The 25117-nt window shown below is 40.9% G+C and overlaps 1 protein-coding gene and 1 long non-coding RNA gene across 6 annotated transcripts in view; both read right to left on the bottom strand.

Annotated features, from left to right (window-relative positions):
- The window catches only part of DYNC2H1 (dynein cytoplasmic 2 heavy chain 1), a 367303-nt gene extending 365994 nt beyond the window's left edge, over positions 1-1309 (bottom strand). For 3 of the 5 annotated variants that reach the window (XM_002708539.5, XM_051820207.2, XM_051820213.2), the window contains exon 1: positions 906-1308. In XM_002708539.5, coding sequence (XP_002708585.2) covers positions 906-1100 — 195 coding nt within the window. In that variant the 5' untranslated portion in view covers positions 1101-1308. Of the gene's footprint in view, positions 1-905 lie in introns of all 5 variants that reach the window. The other 2 variants (XM_051820199.2, XM_070077478.1) reach the window with 2 other exon arrangements.
- Positions 1310-1324: 15 nt separating this feature from the next.
- On the bottom strand, positions 1325-25069 carry LOC138850521 (uncharacterized). The gene is made up of 2 exons (XR_011390349.1): positions 24946-25069; positions 1325-1555 (listed from the first exon to the last, which is right to left on the bottom strand). It is a non-coding gene; the product is annotated as an uncharacterized lncRNA (long non-coding RNA).
- Positions 25070-25117: the final 48 nt, after the last annotated feature.

Genomic DNA, 25117 nt, shown 5'->3' with positions numbered 1-25117 from the left:
CCATTTATATCTTTGTAAACCCATTAGGCATGATAAAGTGTCTTGCATATATTGAGTTCAAAATAAACATTTACCAAATAGAACTGAATTAAACCCGGGAATAAAAATTCATAGTAAACCGGATGAATCGATCATCCTTAAAAAAAATGCAACAAAAAGCTTGCTGAGCGATAGCCCAAGAGGTAAGTGTGAACACAAGAGGAAGAGACGAAAAATACACGTAGGCTTTGTTCATTTTCAGCTATTTACTGAGCACCCTTTCATCTGCCAAGCAATTTCCCTTCTTTATGTTATACTGAGGTTTTTATATGAGTCCTGAGTGAAAACACAACCATTTACTAAGCAATCCTACCAGCGGAGGGAGCAGTAAATAAATCAAGACATCATATGCTGTACACCAAAAAAAAAAAAAAAATTCAAACTTCAGTTGGAAAGTATCATACCTTTTCCTAAACACTTTAATTCCTAACTAATGTTTCCCTCAGGCAATATTAAAACCAGTTCGTAACCCCCAAAAAGTGCACTAGAATATGCCTCAAGGAACCGCAAAAAGGAAGCGTGATAATAAAGAACTATAAAGTAAATGGTTAGTATAAGCTATCTGTAGTTTGTGGGTTTTTTTGTTGTTGTTGTTGTTTTGTTTTTTGTTTTTTTTTCCAGTTAGAAGAGAATATAACTGTGTCTCTCCAGGAGTGTAGACTGGGGCTCTCCTTCGGCCAGGTGGGACGCAAGCGTGGAAACGACTTGTTGATGCACGGGGCCACTCCATCCCTGACCAACGCAGAGGGGGCGGAGACAGTCTCGGGCCGCCAGCGCGGCTCCGTGGGGAAGGCTCCGAGATTCGACCACCCTCAGGCTGGGCCCGGGGAGCGAAGGGAGGCCGGGCAAGGGCGCCAGGAACCTACCGTGTTTGACAAAGAGAGTCCGGCGTCGGATCGCTGCACCCTGAGGAGCATCTGGTTCCCGTCATCCAAAAAGTTGTTGATTTCAAGAGAGTTGTACAGCAGCGGCTGGTCCCAGGGCTCCGACATCAGTCCGAAGTAATTCTGGGTGGTAGTGCAAATGAAGACCTTCCGAACGTCCCCGGTGCCTTCCGCCATGATCTCTGGAGCGGAGGAAGAGGAGAAGGGGAGAATGGGAAAAGGGGGAGGATGAGAAAACCAGCAGGGAGGGAACTGAAGAGCGGAGCCCTGCTCAAACCCACAGCCCGCGGGTAGAGCCGCGGTGCCTCTTGGTTGCCAGGGCCAGTCGCTATGGTGACGGAGCGCTATAACGGCGGCGCGCAGTGGACGTTGCCTTGTCGGGCACGCGCACGCAACGCTCCGAAGGGCGATCGACTACCTCGGAGCTCCACAGCTGCTGCTCGTGGTCATCGATGGTAAGGAGTTCGGGCAAGTAGCGAATGGAAAAAATACTGTTTTCCTTCGTGATTTCTTATTACGCATAATCAGATAGCATCCATCGTGTGAACTGGCTTTAGGCGAGCTGGATTCCGTGCTGCTTCTCCACTCGCAAACCATTTACAAAGCACTCCTGTCAGCGTCAAGGTCCACATCTGTAAAATGGAAAAATAAAACCACGGTTGTAGTGAGGATTCTAAGCGATTACTATGTAAAAATCATTTTTTAGAGAGGTTGATAAAGAATAAGAGTTTAGGGGCCGGCGCCACCGTGGCGTAACGGGTAAAGCCGCCGCCTGCAGTGCCAGCATCCCATGTGGGTGCCGGATCGAGTCCTGGCTGCTCCACTTCCAATCCCACTCCGCTGTGGCCTGGGAAAGCAGCAGAAGATGGCCTAAATCCTTGGGCTCCTGCACCCATGTGGGAGACCCGGAAGAAGCTCCTGGCTTCTGGCTTCAGATCCGACCAGCTCCAGCCATTGCAGCCAATTGGAGAGTGAACCATCGGATGAAAGACTTTCTCTCTCCTTCTCTCTCTCTTTCTCTCTCACTCTTTTTTCTCTCTGCCTCTCCTTCTCTCTGTGTGTAACTATGACTTTCAAAGAAATAAATAAATATTTTTTAAAAATGAGTTTAATACAAGACTAATCTACTTTCTCATTATTCCCTTTCTGAGCTGGATAATTTCCATTATTGTGATTTTTTTACCCTATTATTAATTTCAGAAAATTTTAACCAATTTTTTCATTACAACCATTACCTGAATACAACCATATTTGTAAGAGCCAAAATAAACGATGGTATTTATAGTTTATTTTATTTTATAACCAGCACAACCTGATACCGTAAAATACAGAAATGGAAACAGACATCATGATTTTCTACCCCATGGCATCACTATCAACTACTAAACTGTTGATCATTTATGCTAACATCACCAAAAACTCTAAATAATTATCTTCTAAAAATATTTATTACATTCTATTTACCTTATGCCAACATCTGAACCAGCCATGGGGACACAGTCCCAGCTCACAGAGTTTTCGGTCTAGTAGTTCACCATGTCAGGACTGATGTGAGCTGTTATTCTAAGGTACATAAAAATGTACATTTTTTACTTGTACTCAATAGTAACCTCCTCCTAAAATTACATTCTTTTAGAATTAGAAGGTGAGCACCTTGATTAAGATTTGGGAGTAGGAGCTAAAGGAAACCAAATTTCTCTGAATTATAAAGGTAAATGAATTCAGATTTTCATGAAACTCCAAGAGGTGAAAGCTGAGAGTATGCCAATTGGATGTGAAAAATCTGAGCAGGAACCCACAATGACTATCTAAAAAAGATTTTGAAAACAAAAATGACTAATATGATACAGATTTTTGTTCCACAGATTTTATCACACTTCCTTAGAGCTTCAGGAAAGTCTCCATTACCTAACAGTGCTTGGTCTGGTCAAGTTCATTGTGAAATGGCTTCATTTAGCTTCCATGGCAATATGGTAAATAAAAAGGCAACACAAGTAGGAACATAGGTCTGAAAAGCATATGAGATCATGAGAAAGTCATCGTTTTAGGAATTTTTCAAGTTTAACCCAAATCTCAAGAAACATGGAAGCTCCATTTGTCACATAAGCCCCATGAGAGTAGACGTTTTGTGTATCTTTGCTGCTGAATATGCAGAATTGGGCATAGAGATAAAAATAAGTACTCCAATCTCATGAAGCTTGTGATAAAGAGGAAAAATATCAGAGATTAAACAACTTACACAAGGCCACAGAGATGGTAAGTGCTAAATCAAAAGTCATTTTAAAACCTAATTACAAACAAGTTTCTATATCCTATATCATAGTTATAAACAGCTTGATATCTACCAAAATCCTTTTTTCCCATCCATAACTGAAAATGGCTGCTCTCCTAGTGTGGCATGAAACTAGTTTGCACCAATGAAATATGAGCAGTAGTATTATATTCCACTTTCAGGACAAAATTTGAAAGAAAAGAGTTTTTCTTTACTTTTAACAGATGAATACAGATAAAAAAGTAACAAATGATTGCAGAACCATTAAAAAAAAAGTATGAATCTGAACCCTTGAACCATAGTGTAGAATAAAGTCAGCAATTATTAAACAGGCAAGAAATACCCTTTATTGCCTTTGAGCCATTTTACATTAAACAGGTGTGAGTCTATTTTTATAGTATGTGAGGCTACTCTAACCAAAAGAGAAACTGATTTCCATAGTGTAGTGATATTTAAAAAATTTTTTTAATGTGAGATATTAACTTAGCACTTGGCTAGCAAGGTGACATGAAAACAGATAATGTGAGCTAAAAGTCAAAGCACAAAACCTTTCCACGCTATTTCCTAATGTAATTTTATACAGGCATCTCCCAAACTTTTTGGTGTTAGGACCTCTTCCCCACCCCACCCCATTTGATTTGAAATGCAAGGAGACAGGCAGAGAAAGAGAGATCTGTATGCTGGTTACTGCCCCAAATACCTGCAACAGCCAGGGCTGGCCTGTGCTGAGACCGGGAGACGGGAACTCAATTGGTTTTGTCCCCATGGGTGGCAGGAACCTAAATACTGAGTCATCATCTGCTGCTTCCCAGAGTGTAAATCAGCGGGAAGCTGAATTGAAAGTAGAGGAGCCAGCACTGGAACCAAGCACTCTGATATGGGATGTGGATGTCCCAATGGTATCTTAATCTCTGTACCAACTAACTGTCACTGAAGACCTTGTACTTTAAAAAATTCTTAAGGATTCCAAAAAGGTTTTGTTCCTGTAGGTTGTTTTTATCAAGAAGCACTGTCTTTGAAATTAAACTGAGCGGGCCAGCGCTGTGGCGCAGCGGGTTACCAGCCTTCCCTGAAGCATCAGCATCCCAGTTGGGCGCCAGTTTGAGACTCTGCTGCTCCACTTCCAATCCAGGTCTCTGCTATGGCCTGGGAAAGCAGTAGAAGATGGCCAAAGATCTTTGGCCCCTGCTCCTGCATGGGAGACCCGGAAGAAGCTCCTGGCTCCTGGCTTCAGATCGGACCAGCTCCAGCCATTGCAGCCAATTGGGGAGTGAACCAGTAGATGGAAGACCTCTCTCTCTGTCTCTACCCCCCCCTTCTCTCCGCTCTCTATGTAACACTTTCAAATACGTAAATAAATTTAATTTTAAAAGAATGAAATTAAACTGAGAAGTTTTTGAAATATTTATTTCTCTAAAATAATATGCCAATTTTTGATAATACAATTAATATTTTATAAAAGTAATTAAAATCACAGAACAAAAATACATTTCATGAGACAAGTGAATTATTTTTTTTTTTTTTGACAGGCAGAGTGGACAGTAAGAGAGAGAGAGACAGAGAGAAAGGTCTTCCTTTTGCCGTTGGTTCACCTTCCAATGGCCGTCACGGCCAGCGCGCTGAGGCCAGCGCATCACACTGATCCAAAGGCAGGAGCCAGGTGCTTCTCCTGGTCTCCCATGGGGTGCAGGGCCCAAGCACTTGGGCCATCCTCCACTGCACTCCTGGGCCACAGCAGAGAGCTGGCCTGGAAGAGGGGCAACCAGGACAGAATCCGACGCCCCGACCGGGACTAGAACCCGGTGTGCCGGCGCCGCAAGACAGAGGATTAGCCTATTGAGCCATGGCGCCGGCATGAATTTTTTTTTTTTTTTTTTTTTTTTTACATTTCTGCAAATCTCTTTCATTCCTGGCGTAGTAGAAGACAGCAATGTATTGTTTTGGTTGAAATACACCGCGGCCAGCGCCATGCTCACTTGGCTAATCCTCTGCCTGCGGCGCCCACACACCAGGTTCTAGTCCCAGTTGAGGCGCCGGATTCTGTCCCGGTTGCTCCTCTTCCAGTCCAGCTCTCTGCTGTGGCAAGGGAGGGCAGTGGAGGATGGCCCAAGTGCTTGAGTCCCTGCACCTGCATGGGAGACCAGAAGGAAACACCCAGCTCCTGGCTTCAGATCAGCGCAGTGCGCCAGCCATAGCGGCCATTTTGGGGGGTGAACCAACAGCAAAGGAAGACCTTTCTCTCTGTCTCTCTCACTGTCCACTCTGCCTGTCCAAAAAAAAAAAAAAAAGAAAGAAAGAAAAAGGAAAAACATCGCAAAAATCTGTCCTCACATAGATATGTAGTTAGAAAATGGAAAATAACGACCATTTCAAATAACTATTAATAGTCTTTGATACTAAACTAAAACTCAATAAGTGGTAGTTTCTTAAAGGACAGTAGAAATTTGTACTCTGGAACTCTATCAATGAATATTTGAGCTCAGTTACATTAAAATCCATTAGCTATCTTGCACTATGAGTTGATCTTTTTATACACACATTATTTGGTAGCTTTGTGCATTGATCATAGAAAATACTGGTTCACTAAGCTATGAAGGTCTTCAAAACTTCATATATTTCATGACACAATAATTTTAAAAAATCACATTATGAATATACCACTGATAATATGATAAAGTCTTTTGGTATAAAAATATTGTCATTTAGAGTAGAGAATTTAACTTTTTTTCAACTTTTATTTAATATAAATTTCCAAAATACAACTTTTGGATTATAGAGGCTTTTTCCCCCATAACTTCACTCCCACCCGCAACCATCCCATCTCCCATCCCATTCCTCATCAAGATTCACTCATTTTCAATTATCTTTATATACATAAGAGAAACTTGGTATATACTAAGTAAAGATTTCAACAGACCGCATCCCCACATAAACACAAAGTATAGAGTACCGTTTGAGTAGTAGTTCCACTGTTGATTCACATAGTACAACACAGCAAGGACAGAGATCCTACATGGGGAGTAGACGCACAGTGACTCTCATTATTGATTTAACTGTACATCTCCTCCCTCTCTTATTCCCACTCTTATATTTAACAGGGATCACTTTTCAGTTAAATTTAAACACCTAAGAATAATTGTGTGTTAATTAAAGAGTTGAACCAATGGTATTAATAGAACAAAAGAATACTAAAACGAATAAAATAGTAGGTTGTTCTTCAACAGTCAGGACAAGGGCTGATCAAGACATTGTTTCTCATAGTGTCCATTTCACTTCTACAGGTTTCCTTTTAGGTGCTCAGTTAGTTGTCACAGATCAGGGAGAACAAATGATACTTGTCCCTTTGGGACTGGCTTATTTCACTCAGTATGATGTTCTCCACATTTCTCCATTTTGTTGCAAATGAAAGATTTCATTTTTTTTACTACTGTATAGTATTCTATAGAGTATATATCCCATAATTTCTTATTCCAGTCTACTGTTGATGAGCATTTACGTTGATTCCATGTCTTAGCTATTGTGAATTGAGCTGTAATAAACATTGAGGAGCAGACAGCTCTTTTATTCGCCAATTTAATTCCTTTGGGTTAATTCCAAGGAGTGGGATGGCTGGGTCATTCTGAGGCATCTCCAAACTGACTTCCATAGTGGCTTTACCAGTTTGCATTCCCACCAACAGTGGATTAGTGTCCCTTTTTCCCCACATCCTCTCCAGCATCTGTTGTTAGTTGATTTCTGTATGTAAACCATTCTAACCGGGGTGAGGTGAAACCTCATTGTGGTTTTGATTTACATTTCCATGATGGCTAGTGATCTTGAACATTTTTTCATGTGTCTATTGGCCATCTGGATTTCCTCTTTTGAAAAATGTCTATTTAGGTCCTTGGCCCATAACCTAAGAGCGTTGTTTGTTTTGATGTTGTGGAATTTCTTGATCTCTTTGTAGATTCTGGTTATTAAATCTTTATCGGTTGCATAATTTGCAGATATTTTTTCCCATTCTGTCGGTAGCCTATTCACTTTCCTGACTGTTTCTTTTGCAGTACAGAAACTTCTCAATTTGATGCAATCCCAATTGTTAATTTTGGCTTTGACTGCCTGTGCCTCTGGGGTCTTTTCCAAGCAGTCTTTCCTGTGCCTATATCTTTCAGGGTTTTTCCGATATTCTCTAATAATTTGATGGTGTCAGGTCATAGATTTAGGTCTTTAATCCATGTTGAGTGGATTCTTGTGTAAGGTGTAGGGTAGGGGTCTTGCTTCATGCTTCTGCACGTGGAAATCCAGTTTTCCCAGTACCATTTGTTGAATAGACTGTCCTTGCTCCAGGAATTGGTTTTGGATCCCTTTTTTTTTTTTTTTTTTTTTTTTTGACAGGCAGAGTGGACAGTGAGAGGGAGAGACAGAGAGAGAAAGATCTTCCCTTACCTTTGGTTCACCCTCCAGTGACCGCTGTGGCTGGCGTGCTGCAGCCGGCGGACCGCACTTATCCAAAGCCAAGAACCAGGGGCCTCCTCCTGGTCTCCATGCGGGTGCAGGACCCAAGGAGTTGGGCCATCCTCCACTGCATTCCTGGGCCACAGCAGAGAGCTGGACAGGAAGGAGGGCAACCAGGACAGAATCCGGCACCCTGAATGGGACTAGAACCTGGTGTGATCCCTTTGGCTCTTAGTCCTATCATTATGATCAATTGTGAACTGAAATTGATCACTTGGACTAGTGAGATGGTATTGGTACATGCCACCTTGATGGGATTGAATTGGAATTCCCTGGTATGTTTCTAACTCTACCATTTGGTGCAAGTCTGACTGAGTATGTACCAAATTGTACATCTCCTCCCTCTCTTATTCTCACTCATATTTAACAGGGATCACTTTTCAGTTAATTTTCAACACTTAAGAATAAGTGTGTATTAATTACAGAATTCATCCAATAGTATTAAGTAGAACAACCAAAAATTACTAAAGAGATAAAGTATTAAGTTGTTCATCAGGCTGTTGATTTTTGTGCATTGATTTTATATCCTGCTACTTTGCCAAACTCTTCTATGAGTTCCAATAGTCTTTTTTTTTTTTTTTTTTTTTTTTTTTTTTTTTTTTTTTGGACAGGCAGAGTAGACAGTGAGAGAGACAGAAAGAAAGGTCTTCCTTTTCTGTTGGTTCACCCCCCAAATGGCCGCTACGGCTGGCAGACCGCGCTGATCCAAAGCCCAGAGCCAGGTGCTTCTCCTGGTCTCCCATGCAGGTGCAGGGCCCAAGGACTTGGGACATCCTCCACTGCCTGGGCTACAGCATAGAGCTAGACTGGAAGAGGAGCAACCGAGACAGAATCCGGCACCCCGACTGGGACTAGAACCCGAGGTGCCAGAGCCACAGGTGGAGGATTAGCCTAGTGAGCTACGGCGCTGGCCAGTCTCTTAGTAGAGTTCTTTGGATCCCTTAAATAAAGAATCATATCATCTGCAAAGAGTGATATTCTGACTTCTTCCTTCCCAATTTGTATCCCTTTAACTTCTTTTTTCTTGCCAAATGGCTCTGGCTAAAACTTCCAGTACTATATTGAATAGCAGTGGTGAGAGTGGGCATCCCTGTCTGGTACAGATCTCAGTGGAAATGCTTCCAACTTTTCCCCCATTCAATAGGATGCTGGCCGTGGGTTTTTCATAAATTGCTTTGATTGTATTGAAGGATGTTCCTGGATGAAGCTCCTGGCTCCTGGCTTTGGATCAGCTCAGCTCTGGCCATTGCGGTCATTTGGGGAGTGAACCAGCGGACGGAAGACCTCTCTCTCTCTCTCTCTCTGGCTCTACCTCTCTCTATAACTCTGTCTTTCTAATAAAGAAAATAAAGCTTTAAAAAAAAGTAGCCAATTTATTTAAAAACTCATTCATGTTCTTTTCTCTGAGGCAACCATTATACTTGAAAACAGAATTGCTTTATGATTTTCATCATCCATAATACTGAAATGACATGTATACAACATGACTTGAGATTTAATAAAATTAATAAATGTTACTACTTGATCAAAGATATTCCCTTTGTATTAGTTTACTTATCTGAGAGTCAGAGAGATGGAGAAAGAGAAAAAACTTACATTTGCTGTTTCACTCCCCAGATGCTGCAAGGGCAGAAGCTGAGATCTTAGAACTCAATCCAGGTGTCCCAAATGGGTGACAGGAACCCCAATCACTTCAGCCATCACTGCTGCCAGGGTTTACATTAGCAAGAAGCTAGAGTCAAAAAGCACAGCCCAGGCCGGTGCCATGGCTCAATAGGCTAATCCTCCGCCTTGCGGCGCCGGCACATCGGGTTCTAGTCCTGGTCGGGGCGCCGGATTCTGTCCCGGTTGCCCCTCTTCCAGGCCAGCTCTCTGCTATGGTCCGGGAGTGCAGTGGAGGATGGCCCAAGTGCTTGGGCCCTGCACCCGCATGGGAGACCAGGAGAAGCACCTGGCTCCTGCCTTCGGATCAGCACGATACGCCGGCCGCATCGGCCACTGGAGGGTGAACCAACGGCAAAGGAAGACCTTTCTCTCTTTCTCTCACTGTCCACTCTGCCTGTCAAAAATAAATAAATAAATAAAATAAAATAAAATAAAAAAGCACAGCCCGGTAACCAATCCAGCCACTAGAGTGGAACCCTGGCATTATAACTGCTAGACCAAATGACTGTCACATCAAAGATATCCTTAAGTGAAACTGATTTTTTTTAAATATTTATTTTTATTTATTTGAAAGAGTTACAGACCAAGAGGGAGAGACAGAGATCTTCCCTCTGTTCCTTCACCTTCCAGATGGCCACAATGCTCAGGAGTGAGCCAGGTCAACACCAGGAGTCTGGAACTACTTCTCCCGCAAGGTCTCCCATGTTGGTGCAGGGGCCCAAACACTTGGGCCAACCTCTGCTGCTTTCCCAGGCTCATTATCAGCGAGCTACAGAGAAAGCAGAGCAACTAAGACATGAACCAGCTCTCATATGGGATATCAGCCTTGCAGGCAGCAGTTTTACCCACTGCACCACAACACAGGCCCCAAACTATATTTTTTCCAGTGAATGCACATACATGAAGAATGGGTGATTACTAGAAGAGTTTGGTACCCCAGCCTTGATTTGTGTTTAAGGTGCCAAAGGTTTTAGCCATTTTATTGGTTTTCCATTGTTGCTTAAGAAGTTAGTGCAAACTTAATAGATTAAAATAATCCTCAATTATTAGCAAACTATCATATAGGTCAGGGAGAGAGGCATTGTGTGGCCGGGTTCTCTGCTAAGTCTCAGAAGGCTTAAATCAAGATATCGGCCCACCTGTATTCTCATCCGGAGCTTGGAGTCCCCTTCCAGCTTAAGGCTGAGATCCCCATTTTCCTGCTAGATATCAGTCGGGGCCACTCTCAGTAACTAGCAGTTATCCGCATTCTTTACCTCCATCTTCAAATCCAACAATGGAGAGCTTTCTTAAACTTCAAATCTCCCTTGTGCTTCAAATTCCTTACAAAAGGAAGGATTCAATCTTTTTTGAGGGTTCATCTCATTAGAGCACGCCGAGTGGATAATCTCCTTTTGAAGAACTCAGAGTCAACTTAATTGTAAACTACGTATGAGAGTGCTATTTCATAGCAGCAGAGATTTATCCCTCACTCAAGATTACAGAGTTATACAAGGCATGCACACCAGGGAGCCGGAACCTTGGAGCCATCTTAGAATTCTGCCTAGCCCAGCTACCTTTGCCCTTGCATTGTAAATGGAAGTAGTAAGCACAGTAAAATAGACAAATCTCATTATTATTGAGAAAAGAGTTCTGACCTCAAAGATCCACTGAAAATATCTTGAATTCCTACCAGATCCACTCTTCTAGATGATCTCTAACATATCTCATCTATTCTATGAATCTGACTATGAGAAGGAGTTTTTTTTTAGTAATTCACTTTATGTTTTCTTGTATAAAAAAAACATATACTGTAGCCACCACTACAGGTCCTTTTCAAAGACTTGAGGGTAGGTTTTTACAGGATGCTTGGTGAATTCATCAAAGGAAGACTTGGTAAACACAGTCACTTTCCGAGGTTGGAGGTTAGCTGTAGGTCTTGGGGACTACACTGAAAGCATCCTGGGTGAAATTGCTCTGTGTAGCAGTGCAGCACTTGACTGAAGTGTTGCAGTCATTGGTACCATTCATCAGTGGCCGCTTCTTAGATAAAGGGGAACAGAGGATGCCAGTGCATCCAGGGACAGAGTTGAGGCACACCCTCACAAAGCTCCAGTGGTCTCTTAGCTTCCAAGGCACAACGTGGGGCTCACTGATCTTATTTTCCCAGTAGCCTTACTACAATGGGAACATAACAAGCTTGACCAGAGTGGTGGTCCTTCAGCTGGTGGTGGCTTCCTCCTTGGAGAAATTAACACCCAGTCTGACTTGGCCACCATCATCTCCACTGATAACAAATGCCTTTGTTACAAAATGAGGTATGTTCACTGCCCTGTGCATACAAACAGCAATCTATGATGTTGGGCTTTTGAGAAGAGAAAGGCTTTGTTCAGGTGGCCAGCCAAGGCATCCGGGGAAAGTTTTACATATTGGTTAGCAAAAGCTGGTAAACAGAAACATTGGCCAGACAAGTTCTGACTGGAACTTAGAATCAGGCCATTTGTGATAAAATGTAATAAGATGGGCTCCAGTTCCAGATTTCCCTTTTCAGTAGACTCCTGCTTCTGAAAGTTAGTACTCTCGCTTGCTCTCTCTTTTAAGATTTATTTATTTTAAAAGAGTTAGAAAGAGAGAGAGAGAGAGAGAGAGAGAGAGAGAACTTTCATCTATTGATTCACTCCCCATATGGCTGCAATGACCAGCACAGGGCCAGGCTGAAGCCAAGGTCTCTCAGATGGGTGGCAGGGGTCTGAACATTTGGGCCATCTTCCATTGCTTTTCCCAGGCCATTTGCAGGGATTGGAAGTGCAGCAGCCAGGACACAAACCAGCACCTCTGTGGAACGCTGGCATCTCAGTCAGTTGTTTTACCTGCCATGCCACAAGGCCAGCCCTCCTGAAAGGTCTCTATTATGTTTAAATTCTGGTGGTGCTAAAGTATCTTTGGTTCCACAGGTTATGTTTTTCCTGCTTTGATGTGTGCCTGGGTTTTTGACTCGTAGTTGTTGGTTCTGTGTTCCCTCTGTTCCTGCATGACATAACACCAAGCAGCTCTCCTAAGTAAATAGGAACTTAAAAAGCTTTAAAAAAAAAAAAAAGAGTAAGGTGAGGACCTTTAGTAAAAAAGAGGGCGCAAGGTAGATAACAACAAGAAACCTGGTAAAGGTGGCAACACAGTATCACCTGGAACCTAGTCGATTGGCCACTGTGGGTCTGCTTTTTGCACCTGCATTGTCTTCAAAACTTCATCTTTAAGGGATACCCTCAGAACAAATGTCAATGATCTCAGACACCTTGATGGTCAACGAGAGAAGACAGATCTTCTCAAGGGACTTGATTTTCATGTTTTTGACCAAAGGCAGCCCGGTTCAGTGACAGACACCACCCCTTGTCCTCCTTGTCTCCCTGAGTTCCATGGCCACACTCGCATCTATACGTCAGCCATGACTCTCCGCCTCCACAGAAGCTACCTTGGTCTCTCATTCCAGGCCATTGTGACCTCCAACCCTTTTACTGCACCAGAATCACCTAATATTTGGTTCTTTCTCAAAGAAGATGCTTTCTTTTCTATTTTATCCATTATATATGATAAGTATTGAGCATGTTATATCAAAGATAGGATGGTGGTTACAAAATATCAGTCAACTCCACTGATTAAGGGATGCTCAGATAGCTGCTAACGCATCAGGGAGGAGTATGGAGTTTCCAGAAGAGATTAACATTCGAATCAGTAGACTAAGAAAATAGGGCTCTCCCTTGTGGGCAGGCATTATCCAATTCTGCTAGAGTCCTGATAGAAGAAAAAAAGGTGAGGGAGGATGGGTTAGTTCATTTTTCTGGAGCTGGGACAACAATCTTCTCTTGCTTTTGAGGCAGAACTAGAGGCTCTTGGACATTCAGGCTCCATAATTACAACAGCAGGCCTCCAGGTTCTCAAGCCATGGGCCTCAGGCTGTGAGTTGCACCACTGCCTCTCCTGTTTCTCGGGCCTTGACTCAGGCTGAGTTACAACACCAGCTGTCTAGTCCTGCAGATTGCGGATCACTGGACTTCTCAGCCTCCAGAATCATGTGAAATCTTCTTAATCATGACAAATCTCTTGTATGTCCTATTGGTTCTGTTTCTCTGGAAGCTGCTGACTCATACAAATCCTTTTCCACACCAAAGCACTTTCTTCAAAAGTGCTGGGGGCTGTCTAGGGAAGAATGTCATTTAACTTTGGATTTCCAAAAGCTGGAATTGACTCTACAACATAGTTTTAGATTTTAGTCATGAGTATAACAAAATAATTGTTATGGTCTGAATGTTTGTGTCCCCCCAAATCGGTATGTTGACACTTAGTTCCCAGTGTGATATTACCAAGAGGTAGAGCCTTTGAGAAGTGATTAGGTCATGAAGGCTTGGCTCTCATGAATGAAATTAATGCCCTTTACAGAGAGGTGTAAGGGAACTTATTGATCCCATCCATTAAGTGATGGTACCATCTATGTGGTATGTGCCCTCAGCAGGCACTAAATCTGTGGATGTCTTGATCTTGGACTTCACAGCCTCTATGACGGAGAGCAATAAATTCTGTCATTTATTATTTACTGAGGCTAAGGTATTTTTGTGGGGTGGAGGTTTAGCATAGCTTGGGATGCCTGCATTCTATATCAGAGTGCCTGGATTCAATCCTGGCACACCCCCAATTTCTGTTCCTGCTGATATGCACCATGGGAGGCAACAAACGAAATCTTAAGTATTTGGCTCCCTAACATCCACATGGGAGACCCAGACTGAGTTCTGAGCATCTGGGTTTGGCCTGGTACATCCTTGGCAGTTTAGAGAGTGAATGAGCAGATGGGTGATTTGTCTAAATATCTTTCTATCTCTCTTCCTTTCCAATAAATAAAATATTTTTAACATGTAAGGTATTTTGTTAAAGCAGCCAAGACTCATACAATATTTTAATATATAATTTAATGTTCAACTCAAAATACTTAAATATATTTATCTATACATATTTTTATGCCTCCCTATAGAATAAACAGAATTTCTGTGTATTTCTGTCAGTGAATAATTGTTAACCATACTTCTGGGCTTAATAGGGGGCCAATTTTTCCTGAAGTAATTTACAGTGAAAATATATGGGGCAAGAAGGAAAAGATATGTGAGCAAGGGAGTTAGTGCACATTGGTTTGTGACTTATAGCTATAGAAAATTCTTACATCTACACTACTGCTACCCCAACTAACCCTGGAGTGATTGAGAAGGTGGGGCAGTAAGCCAGAAATGTGATCATGTGGCAGTGGATTTTCCCCTATCTCCTCTAGCAACGAGAGCCAGAAGAGACATTAGAAGAGAAAAAAATCAAAGTGTGGAGCTCTTTGCAGATAATAGTTCTTTTTCATTATGAGAGAGTACAGTGTGTTTGCATAATTTAAATGCTTTTCTGTCAGATATTAAGTATTATTTATTTGGGTATTAGTGAATTGTTTTAAAAATTAAATACCAAAAGTAATTTTAAAAACATTTTATGGCAAGGATTAAAGGAGTCTGTCAAAGAGTGCCTTCTAACACTGTTCTCTCTCTCTTTTTTTTTTAAGATTTATTTTATATTTTTGAAAGACAGAGTTTCAGAGAGAGGTCTTCCATCCGCTGGTTCACTCCCCAGATGGCTGCAAGAGCCAGAGCTGCGCCGATGCAAAGCTAGGATCCAGGAGATTCTTCCGGGTCTCCCACGTGGGTGCAGGGGCCCAAGGACTTGGGCCATCCTCCACTGCTTTCCCAGGCCATGGCAGAGAGCTGGATCAGAAGAGGAGCAGCCGGGAATAGAATTAGTGCACAGATGGGATGCTGGCACTTCAGGCCAGGAGTTTAACCCTCTGCGCCAGAGCAACAACCCCTAATACTGTTCCCTTTTAAAACAAAAAGAACACCAGTCTTGGGAGAAATACACATATACAATACAGCTCTGTGCTGCTATATACTTCTTAGGAAAAAAAAGTTTCTATTTCTTGAGTTTTGCTTATGATTATCTTACGTAAGAATTCTTTTGGGGGCCAGCACTGTGGTACAGCAGGTTAAGCTACCACCTGTGACACTGGCATCCCATATTGGAGTGCTAGTTGCTCTGCTTCCAATCCATTGCCCTATTAATGTCTTGGAAAGTCAGCAGAAGATGGCCCAAATGTTTGAGCCCCTGCCACCCATATGGCAGACTTAGATAGATTTCCAGGCTCCTGACTTCAGCCTGGCCAGCCAAGGCCGTTGTGGTCATTTGAGGAGTAAACCAGTAGATGGAAGATCTCTCTCTGTCTCTCCCTTTCTCTATAACTCTGCTTTTCAAATAAATAAATAAATCCTTGTATAAAATTCTCTTGGATAGTCAGATCTTATATTGATTTATTTATTCAGGGAAAAGAGACCATGTGGCAGGTAAAGTTTCTGTCCATCACTTCCATTCACATTTTATTGACCAGGCAAACCACATGACCACATCTAAGTACAAGCGGGCAGGTAAGTTCAACCATAGCTTGCGTACAAAAGGATGGAGAGCATAGAATATTTGAGAATAATCCTAATGATAGCCATATCTTCTAACATCTATCACATTATAAATATGCATATTTATTACTTAGGCTAGCAAAGGATGCTTCACTTTTTCCTCTGCCACAATAACTCATAATGTTCCAGGTAGTGGCTGCTCCAATGACAAAGAACAGAGGCTTCTTTTGACCCTTGACATGTAATGTGAGCAAGCAAGAGAATTTTATTGTCTTACCCAACTCAACTGCGGTTTCTTGGCTGCCCTAGCCTTATCTGCTCCCTCCAGACCACTGTAGATAGGGCATACACTTGTGGTTCAACCACAATACTTCCTCACCCCATTCTTACATCTCGGGTCATTTCATTGATTTACAAGACCTACCTGGCCCTGTAGCCTTAGGAGTTTATAAAGCTGCATTCATAACCCTGCCTTAAGAAGTTCATTGCACCAACAACCAATTATGTGATAATCACTTTTCAGATAAAGACAATGCTTTTAATTTTGCCTTTCAAGATAATGAAGTATACTAGTAAAACTAATGTGTTAAAGTTCTTCATATAAAAATCTTTAGAACATAGTGATAGTTAATCTTTTCCTCTCTAGTGATGCTAATTATATGTTTAGATGCTTTGATGCTGCTTGCTTCACTGTATGTATGCTCTAACATTTATTTGCAAGAAATAGTTTTATTTTAACTTACAACTGAATGCCTTTTAATGTCATGAAAATGCATACATATTGATGTAAAATGCTGAAGAGAAAACTTTTTATACCATTATGTTCACGTAAGTAGTTATAGTGAGCTTTTTTATTCAATTGCTATTTCTATTTTTATTTATAAAATGATTGTTGAATAACATGCAATTAAGTCAGAACTTCCTTCTTCACAGCCTACCATCTTTTTCTGGGTAGATTCTGTGATAAAATAACTCTGACTTCACAGCCTGTTGCTATGAGAATAGAACATAAAAAAAACTATCAGTGTCAGCTTACTCAGCAGGATAGCTGAGAATAAACTTAAAAGAAAGGAAGCCAAATTACAATTTCTATTTTTTCAAGCATTGACTTGGCATCTTTTATATGTAAAGATATCTAATTTGATATGGAATTCGGGATTTTTACAACATTAAAAAATCTCACTGAAACTAATGAAGGATATTCCTATCATGTTATCTAGTGTTCTTGTCAGAAACAGGGCTGTGAAATCAATGGAGACAAATTTTGGGTAGTTCATTATTAGATAAATGAGAAAAATCTAAGTTCTCCATGTGATACAGAGTTCTTTCCATCAGATTCAAATGTGGCCACTCATTGTCCAGTAACCCATAAACTAAAAGATAAGTTATCTGAGCTTCCTACTAAGGAAACTGAGGAAGCTTAATGGTTGTTTTAAGACTCAAAGTCTTCTTTAGCCCAAATGTATGGTTTCTGTAACAATATAATTATTTTAAAAACTTAGTATGCTTTCTGATGTCAGAGTGTTTGCTTTTGGCTCCATATTCTAAATTTCATATTCTCCTTATTTCCTTTACACAAGTCTCAAGAATACTTTCTCTGCTTTCTCATATCTGTGTCCCTTTCTCACACCTTGATGGTTATTATCATGAGGATATCTGAAATAATAGGTTTGGATGGCTTGGTTAAAACCTTTAATCTTTGAACAAAGATTGTGTTACTTCCTTTTTTTAAACTGAGATATCTTATACTTTTTTCCATCTTTTATTACTTAGGGTCTAGGAGCAGTGAGCTTCTCTAACTCTGAAAGACCTTTAACCTCTAGAATTCTTTACTACTCTTTTATCCTTTCTAATAAACCAACTAATTCTGCTGTGAGCACACCCCTATCCTGTACTATCTTGCTAATGGCAGAAAATTGTGGTCAACACACAGGATCACTCTGCCTTTACTTTTCAGAGGTAGGGTCTCAATGGGTTCCTTCTCTATATTCTAACTTCTCACTGGGGTCAGTTTCACTAAATATTTTACTAAGGGACACTAGACAGTAGGGCTCTTCAGTTAACCAACCTGATAATTTGCTTTTTGCTATATGACCACTAATTTTATATAACATAAGTTTCTGTATAGTGGCATCCTCTTTTGAATACCAATGTCTTAATCATGTGGTAGTCATTACTGCTGTTTACCAAGTATTGATTCCCTCTTCCTTGAATACAATAGAACATATTATACTTCTCTATTCTTTTTAAACAGAGGAATGTCCATATAACTTGCATTGAGTTTTGAACTGTATGTAGAAGTGGTGAATTACATATGTACCATAAAAGCCAGTAGATGATACACTATAGGTCTTTCTCACTGCTGAGGTAATCATGGAAGTATAAGTCAACATCAAGTTCTTATCAATCTAGCTCCCTGACAAAAAAATAACGTTTTTTAGGATAGGATATTGATATTTTGGTATTTGTTTTTGTAATGTAGCCTAGCTCCGACAGATACAGTCAAGGTATGGCAAATGTTACAATAAACAACTGCAATATTGCAGTGGCTTAACAAGAATTTTCTTTCTCCTCAGTTGATAGTTCAATGTGATATTTGGCAAGCAGTCTTCCAAGTAATGACTCAAGTAGTTAGAATCTCTTCCTTTTTGTGGTTCCGCCACCACCTAGGACAATGGAATTCTCTCCTGAGTTGTCTGAATCTGTCTCTTTGACAGGTAAAGAGTGGAGTACTACAAAGGAGACTTTCTACAGCAATTCTTGACTACAGGGAGGATGGAAAATTGAATCTCACTGTGTGCCCCAGAATCAAGAGTGAGTTTTAGTCAGTGCATAACACTCTCTGACATACACCTGGACCTTCACTGAATGAACCAATGTCATTCAGACCTTCATTTGTGTTTAAGGAATACACAGGCAGGCCTCATTGGCTCTCACAGATGAGACAACTTTTTAAAAATTATTATTTATTTGAGAGCCAGAGAGAGAAGGGGCACTCTCATCTACTGGTCCACTCCCCAAATGCTTGCAAAGGCTGGGACTGGTCCTAAGCCAAGCCTGGGAGCCAGGAATACAATCCATGTCTCCCACATGGGTGGCAGGAACCGAATCACTGAGCCATCACTGCTGCCTCCCATGGTCTACATCAGAATGAGGCTAGAATCAGGAGCCAGAGCCTGGAACACAGCCATGTACTCTGATATGGAATTAAGGCAGATTAACCAGAATCTTAACTGCTAAGTGACTCGTCCTATTAAGAAACTTCTGATTGAAATTCTTTTCATTTTGCTCTAGGCACCACAAATTATGTAGCAGGTGCTAAATGTAGGAAATACCAAGAAGTAAGTGTGGATGGAAGCATTAGCTCCATATAAAATGTGGAAGAAATCAGTGAAGGTTGTTTAATCTTTGTTTAGCCTGTAAAAAGAAAATGTCTTGAAGATTTTTCTGTTGTTCTTTTCTACACATTCTTACCCATGATTATTATAGTCGGTGTTATTCTCACTACCCCAAGGAGAATTATGATCAGAATTAAAATCATAAAGAAGAAACACTGATGTTCAGTTTTTAATTTCATAAATATGACCCTAAGGTCCTACAATACTAAAAATGTTATTGAAACGTGAATCTTTTGATTCTCATAAGCAGCACTTGCTTTAGAAGCAAGACGACTCTTGAAAATTGAGTCAAGGCTCTGAAAGCAGCAGAGCATGGAATTTGTACCATAACAATTGAAGGTCATCTTGGCCAGGAGAGGGGATCAGGAGTTGGCTAGGACTTTAACTCGTAGGAGTTTTCTGTGAGGCTAGAAATGAAGTAGATCTCTGAAGAACACATGAAGAGGAGCAGAATCACTATCAAGAGACACTAACAATGTCATTTTCGGTGAGCAGAGTAAGGTGAAGACCAAGTAAATGTAAACCCGTTTGATGACCATTCACTGCCTTTCTAGAAATCATTGCCTCTGCTATCTTTGCTGAAGAATCTTGTGAACTGATCTGTGTTGATTGCTGAGGGCTGTTAGTAATTGCCTGTATATTACCTATACATTTTCTAAAGAAATGATGCCCAAGAGTTTTCTAATCCCATTCAAATTGCCCCATGTAGACAACCCTGTTTTCAAGGGTTGAGAATATAGTTATGATCCCTGAACTAGAAATGGAACCAGTGACATTCAAAAAGGTGGTAGTGATATGAATGAGAAAACTTCAATGGATCTTGAGTAGGGATGGACAGTACTACTCATCCCTTTTATAGGCATCCCTCTTTGCAAGCCCCTCCTTTGATTTTGTAGACTAATTCAAATAAATTCCCTTTCTAAATTAGCAGAACTTGACCTTGTTAGGTTTACTCCAAGAATCCAAACTGATACATAATTGTATACCCCTAGTAGCTTTGATACCAGTCAATTATTATTACTTTTTAAAACACAATAATGTGATGTTTAGATAAGGCAGATAGTATTTTATTTTACAGATGACAAAACTGAATCACATCATGGCTAAATGTTTTACCAAGGTTGTTAAGCTAAAAAGGGAAATACATCAGCCCAACGGTGGTCCTCATTTAAACAAATCCTTTCCACAATGCCACCTTTTTAATAACAATACTAATGGAATTTTATAGTGTAACAGAAATGTAATACCTATTTAGAAAATAACAAATTTATGAAAACACTTATAAGAACACATGTGACACAGCTGTGTGCTCTCACTTTCAGTCTTCTCTACTACCTCATCAAATTAAGAGAGTTCCTTTATGGCGAAAGTTATCAAAACAATACACTCTCTGCTGGTATTCCTTTTTTTAGGTTTTGTTTGTTTGAAAGGCAGAGTGACACAGAGAGGGAGAGACAGAGTAAGAGATATATTCCATCTTCAGGTTCACTTCACAAAAGCCTGCAACAATGTGGGCTAGGCCAGGCTGCAGCCAGGAGCCAGGAACTCTATCTATGTCACCCACATGTGTGGCAGAAACCCAACAACTCCAGCCATCATCTGCTGTCTCCTACTTGCATTTGCAGGAAGCTAAGGAAAACTCCATCCCAGGCACTCTGATATGGGATGCTGGCATCCCAAGCAGCAGCTTAATCTGGTGCACCATAATGCCTGCCCTCTGGTAGTAATTTTGGATCTGTAAACTACTTGCTTTTATATTCAGACACTGAGAAGTAAATCAGGTGTCCCATTTACTATGCTTTCCTTCCGGAGAATTTGCTCTTAGTCTTCCTGATTAGGTGTTAAGTTGAAACTGTGCTGTGCTTGGCTACCTAATCTAAAAGACATTGTTTTCTATCTGATTCCACATTCAGAATTTTATGAATTGTGACCCTTCCAAAAACATCCTACTCTCATTACCATCTTTCTGAACTTATCATTTCAAAAATTATATTTTTTATATTTAGTGGTGTAGTAGGCTAAGCCTCTGTCTGCAGTGCTGGCATCCCATATGGGTGGCAGTTTGTGTCCCAGATGCTCCTCTACTGATCCAGCTCTCTGCTGATGGCCTGGGAAAAGAGTGGAAGATGGCCCAAGTGCTTGGGCCACTGCACCCATGTAGGAAACCCGGAAGTTCCTGGCTCCTGGCTTCTGATCAGCCCAGCTCTGGCAGTTGTGGTCATTTGGGGATGACCAGCAGACGGAAGACCTTTTTGTCTCTACCTCTCAATTAAATGAATAAAATCTTAAAAAATTTTTATAAGAGTTTTAGATTTACAGAAAAATTACAGTGATAGTGCAGAAAGTTCTTAGAAGTCCCACTCAGTTTTCCTTATTATTTAATTATTCATTACTATGATCTATTTCCCACAATGAATCTGTGTTACTTTATTATTACTATATTATAAACTATATTCTCTTTCCTAATATGGAGTGGCAAAGTCCTAGAACGTGAGTTGAGAGACACTGTTGTAACCATCTTTGGGAAATACAACCTGCCACAGTGCAGTATAAGCACAAACCAATTTCATGCTATTCTTTATTGTCCTTTTAATACTGCTCTGTAAACTCTTACTTCCTGTACCTGGAATAAAATTTCAGTCCAAACCTATAGTGTTTAAGGCTATTTTCAGCCTTTATTTGATGCATTCCTATATAAAAGGATTACACCTTCCTGTCTTGTGATCTCAGGTGTAGCCATGTGACTTGAACCAGACACTTGTCATTTTAGGGCAGAACCTTTGCCAGCCAATGTGAGGTTCATCATGTTTTTCTTTCTCTCTGTCATGATGACAAGCAGCATTCGAAAAAATGACTACTTCTTCAGTCTGGGTCCCAGAGCAAATCAGAGCCACAGTCAAGCTTCGATTATGTAATCTAGCACACTGCTTTAGGATGCAGGGTGTACATGGCATGTGTCACATAATTCTGAACTAGGGGTTCTCATAGGCTTTACCCAAACACAGGAACAGAAAGTCCTGTCTTTACTTCTACTTTTCTCCTACATTTCTCCATTGCTACTTGTCTTCCTCTAGGTTTATATGCATGGAAGTATTTCAGAAAATTCTGACCTATAAGGTTGTTTTTGAAAAATCAACACTAATTTATGAGAAGGAGTGCATTTTTTAAAAAAGATTTATTTATTTATTTGAAAGTTAGAGTTACAGGGTGGGAGGGTAAGGGTCTTCCATCCAATGGTTCAGGAGCTATGCCGATCTGAAGCCAGGAGCCAGGAGCCTCCTCCAGGTCTCCCACACGGGTGCAGGGGCCCAAGGACTTGAGCCATTTTCTACTGCTTTCCCAGGCCATAGCAGAGAGCTGGATCGGAAGAGGAGCAGCTGGGACTCGAACTGGCACCCATATGGGATTCCAGTACCGCAGGCGGTGGCTTTACCTGCTACATCACAGTGCTGGCCCAAGGAGGGCATTTTTAAACAATAACATATGGTTAACCATAAATCATTTATGTGTATGTTTCTTGTTTTTCTGGCAAATGACAAAGTCTTACTTAAAGAGGTATTAAGATAAAGGGGAGAGGGTATGCATTTGGTGCAGTAATTAAGATGCTTCCAGGGACTCCTACAATCCATATTAGAGTAACTGAGTTACTCTAATATGCTTCCAACTCTATCTTCTTGATGTTGCACATTAAGAACCAGCCAGTGATGGCTCAAGTTTTTGGGTCCTTGCCACCCATTTGAAAGACTTGGATTGAGTCTGGGGTTCCTGGCTATGGCTCCAGCTGTCGGAGGCATCTGAAGAATGAATCAGTAGATGGAAGACCTATCCCTTTCTGCCTTTCAAATAAAAATAAAGAAAGAAAGAAAATTTAAAGAAAAAAATTATGCACTGAATATACAAATAACACATCTTAGGGCAATATTTTTAGCTACCTTGATTCAGATATAACTTTTAAAGTTTTTTTTTTCAGGGTTGGCATTGTATTATAGCAGGTTAACCTGACTGCCTGCAGCACCAGCATCTCATATAGGCACTGATTTTCACCCTGGCTGCTCCACTTCTAATCCAGCTCCCTGCGAATGTGTCTGGGAAAGCAGCAGAGGACAGCTCAAGTGCGTTGGCACCTGCACCCACATGAGAGACCTGGAAGAAGTTCCTGGCTCCTGGTTTCGGCTTAGCCCAGCCCTGACCATTGTGGCCACTTAGGGAGTGAACTAGCAGGTGGAAGACCTCTCTCTCTCTCTCTCTGTTCCCTCTCTCTCTGTGTAACTCTGTGTTTTGAATAAATAAAACAATTTTTTTTCATGGTTTTGTTCTAAAGCTCTGAAAAGCCAAGGGATATGTGTATGAACAAGATGCCAAATGTATGATGGAGCCATGTTTCAGTCCTTTAGCTTACTTCCCTATCCATCATAAGTATATGTACACTGTCATAATAGATGGATATCATTTAGTTTTGTACTTTTTTTTACATTCTTTTGTATAATAGTAGGATACATTTATGTGCCTTTCGTAAAGTTATTAGTGTCATCTTTGCACCTGAAACCAGAACACATGAGTTTTTCTTTAAGGTAAATCCTTAATCCCTTCCTTTCCTTCTCATTATTTTTATTTTAAAAATGTTCTGTTGTACATTGAAGAAGCACAGTTATTTCACATGGTTTGTTTCTCTATTATAGGTAGCTTTTGATGAAACATCAAAATCCACATGTTGGTGGCCAGCAGAGAAAATTAAAACCATGTTAAGTATGGGCTGGCATTGTAACACAGTGGGTTACACTAACTCTTGTGGTGATGTCATCCCATGTCAGAGGGCTAGTTTAACTCCTACCTATTTTCCAATCCAGCTAATGGTGGCAGGGCAGTGGAAGATGGCTCAGGTGCTTGGGCTTGGAGTTCTTGCCTCCCAGCTTTAGCCTGGTCTAGACCTGGCTTTTGTGGCCATTTGAGGAGTGAACCAGTAGATGAAAGTTATCTATCTTCCTCTCTCTGTTATTCTGCCTTTCAAATAAATAAATCTTTAAAAAAAAAAAAACCACATAGCTAGTATTTCTATACTGCTCATAGGTACAGAGGCTATCAATATGGCCCTTTTGTGAGATAAATTCAGATAAGTGTACGAGTCAATGACTTTTGACAAGTACATACACCAGCACCCCAACTAATGCACAGTGTATCTATCATCCAGAAAGTTCCTTTGTACATCTTTGCCGTCTTCCCTATTTCTACCCTATCCCAAGCCCCATGTGTTACAGATATGCTGTTCCTTCAGATAAGTTTTACATGGTAAAAAATTTTGTCACATATCAAATTAGTATTACAATGTCCAGTTGTCTCAAAATGCTATATGAATTGTTGGCTTGAATCAATATTCAATAAAAATCATATTAAAAATCATCGCTATATCCTTTAAATCCTTATCCTCTCTTCCTATTAATTTGCTGCAGAATCCGGGTCACACGTCTCGAAGACTTCCTGACAGTTTAGATTTTGCTGTTTGCTGTCCGGTAAATTCCTTGCTACTCAGTCAGCAATCATCTACTATCTCTCTTCCGAGAGGTGAGTTCTGTATAAGTAAAAATTGTGCAGTTAAACTTCACTGCGGGACACAGTGGCTAGCAGAGGTTGAGAAGTGGGGGACGGGGGGGGAAGGAGCTAGAGGCCAATCACAGGTCCCTGAAGAAAATATGCTAGACACTGACAATGCGTTTAAATGCGGGAACACTAACGATAAGATTACCGTTTGGAAGAGCTCAGGAGTGAAACCTGGTCTAGTTCTTCAGAATATTTTTAACGCCAGTTGCAGAATATTCGTTTCATAAAACATTCTCGGTGGTGACTACTAACACCAAGGTGGGGGTGGAAGAGAAAGGCCAGGATACTAAGTTTTGTTTGCAGTAA

The sequence above is a fragment of the Oryctolagus cuniculus genome, chromosome 1 (assembly GCF_964237555.1).
Source record: "Oryctolagus cuniculus chromosome 1, mOryCun1.1, whole genome shotgun sequence".
Lineage (NCBI taxonomy): Eukaryota > Metazoa > Chordata > Mammalia > Lagomorpha > Leporidae > Oryctolagus > Oryctolagus cuniculus.
The sequence above is the reverse complement of the archived record's forward strand: the minus strand, read 5'-3'. Positions and strand labels throughout refer to the sequence as shown.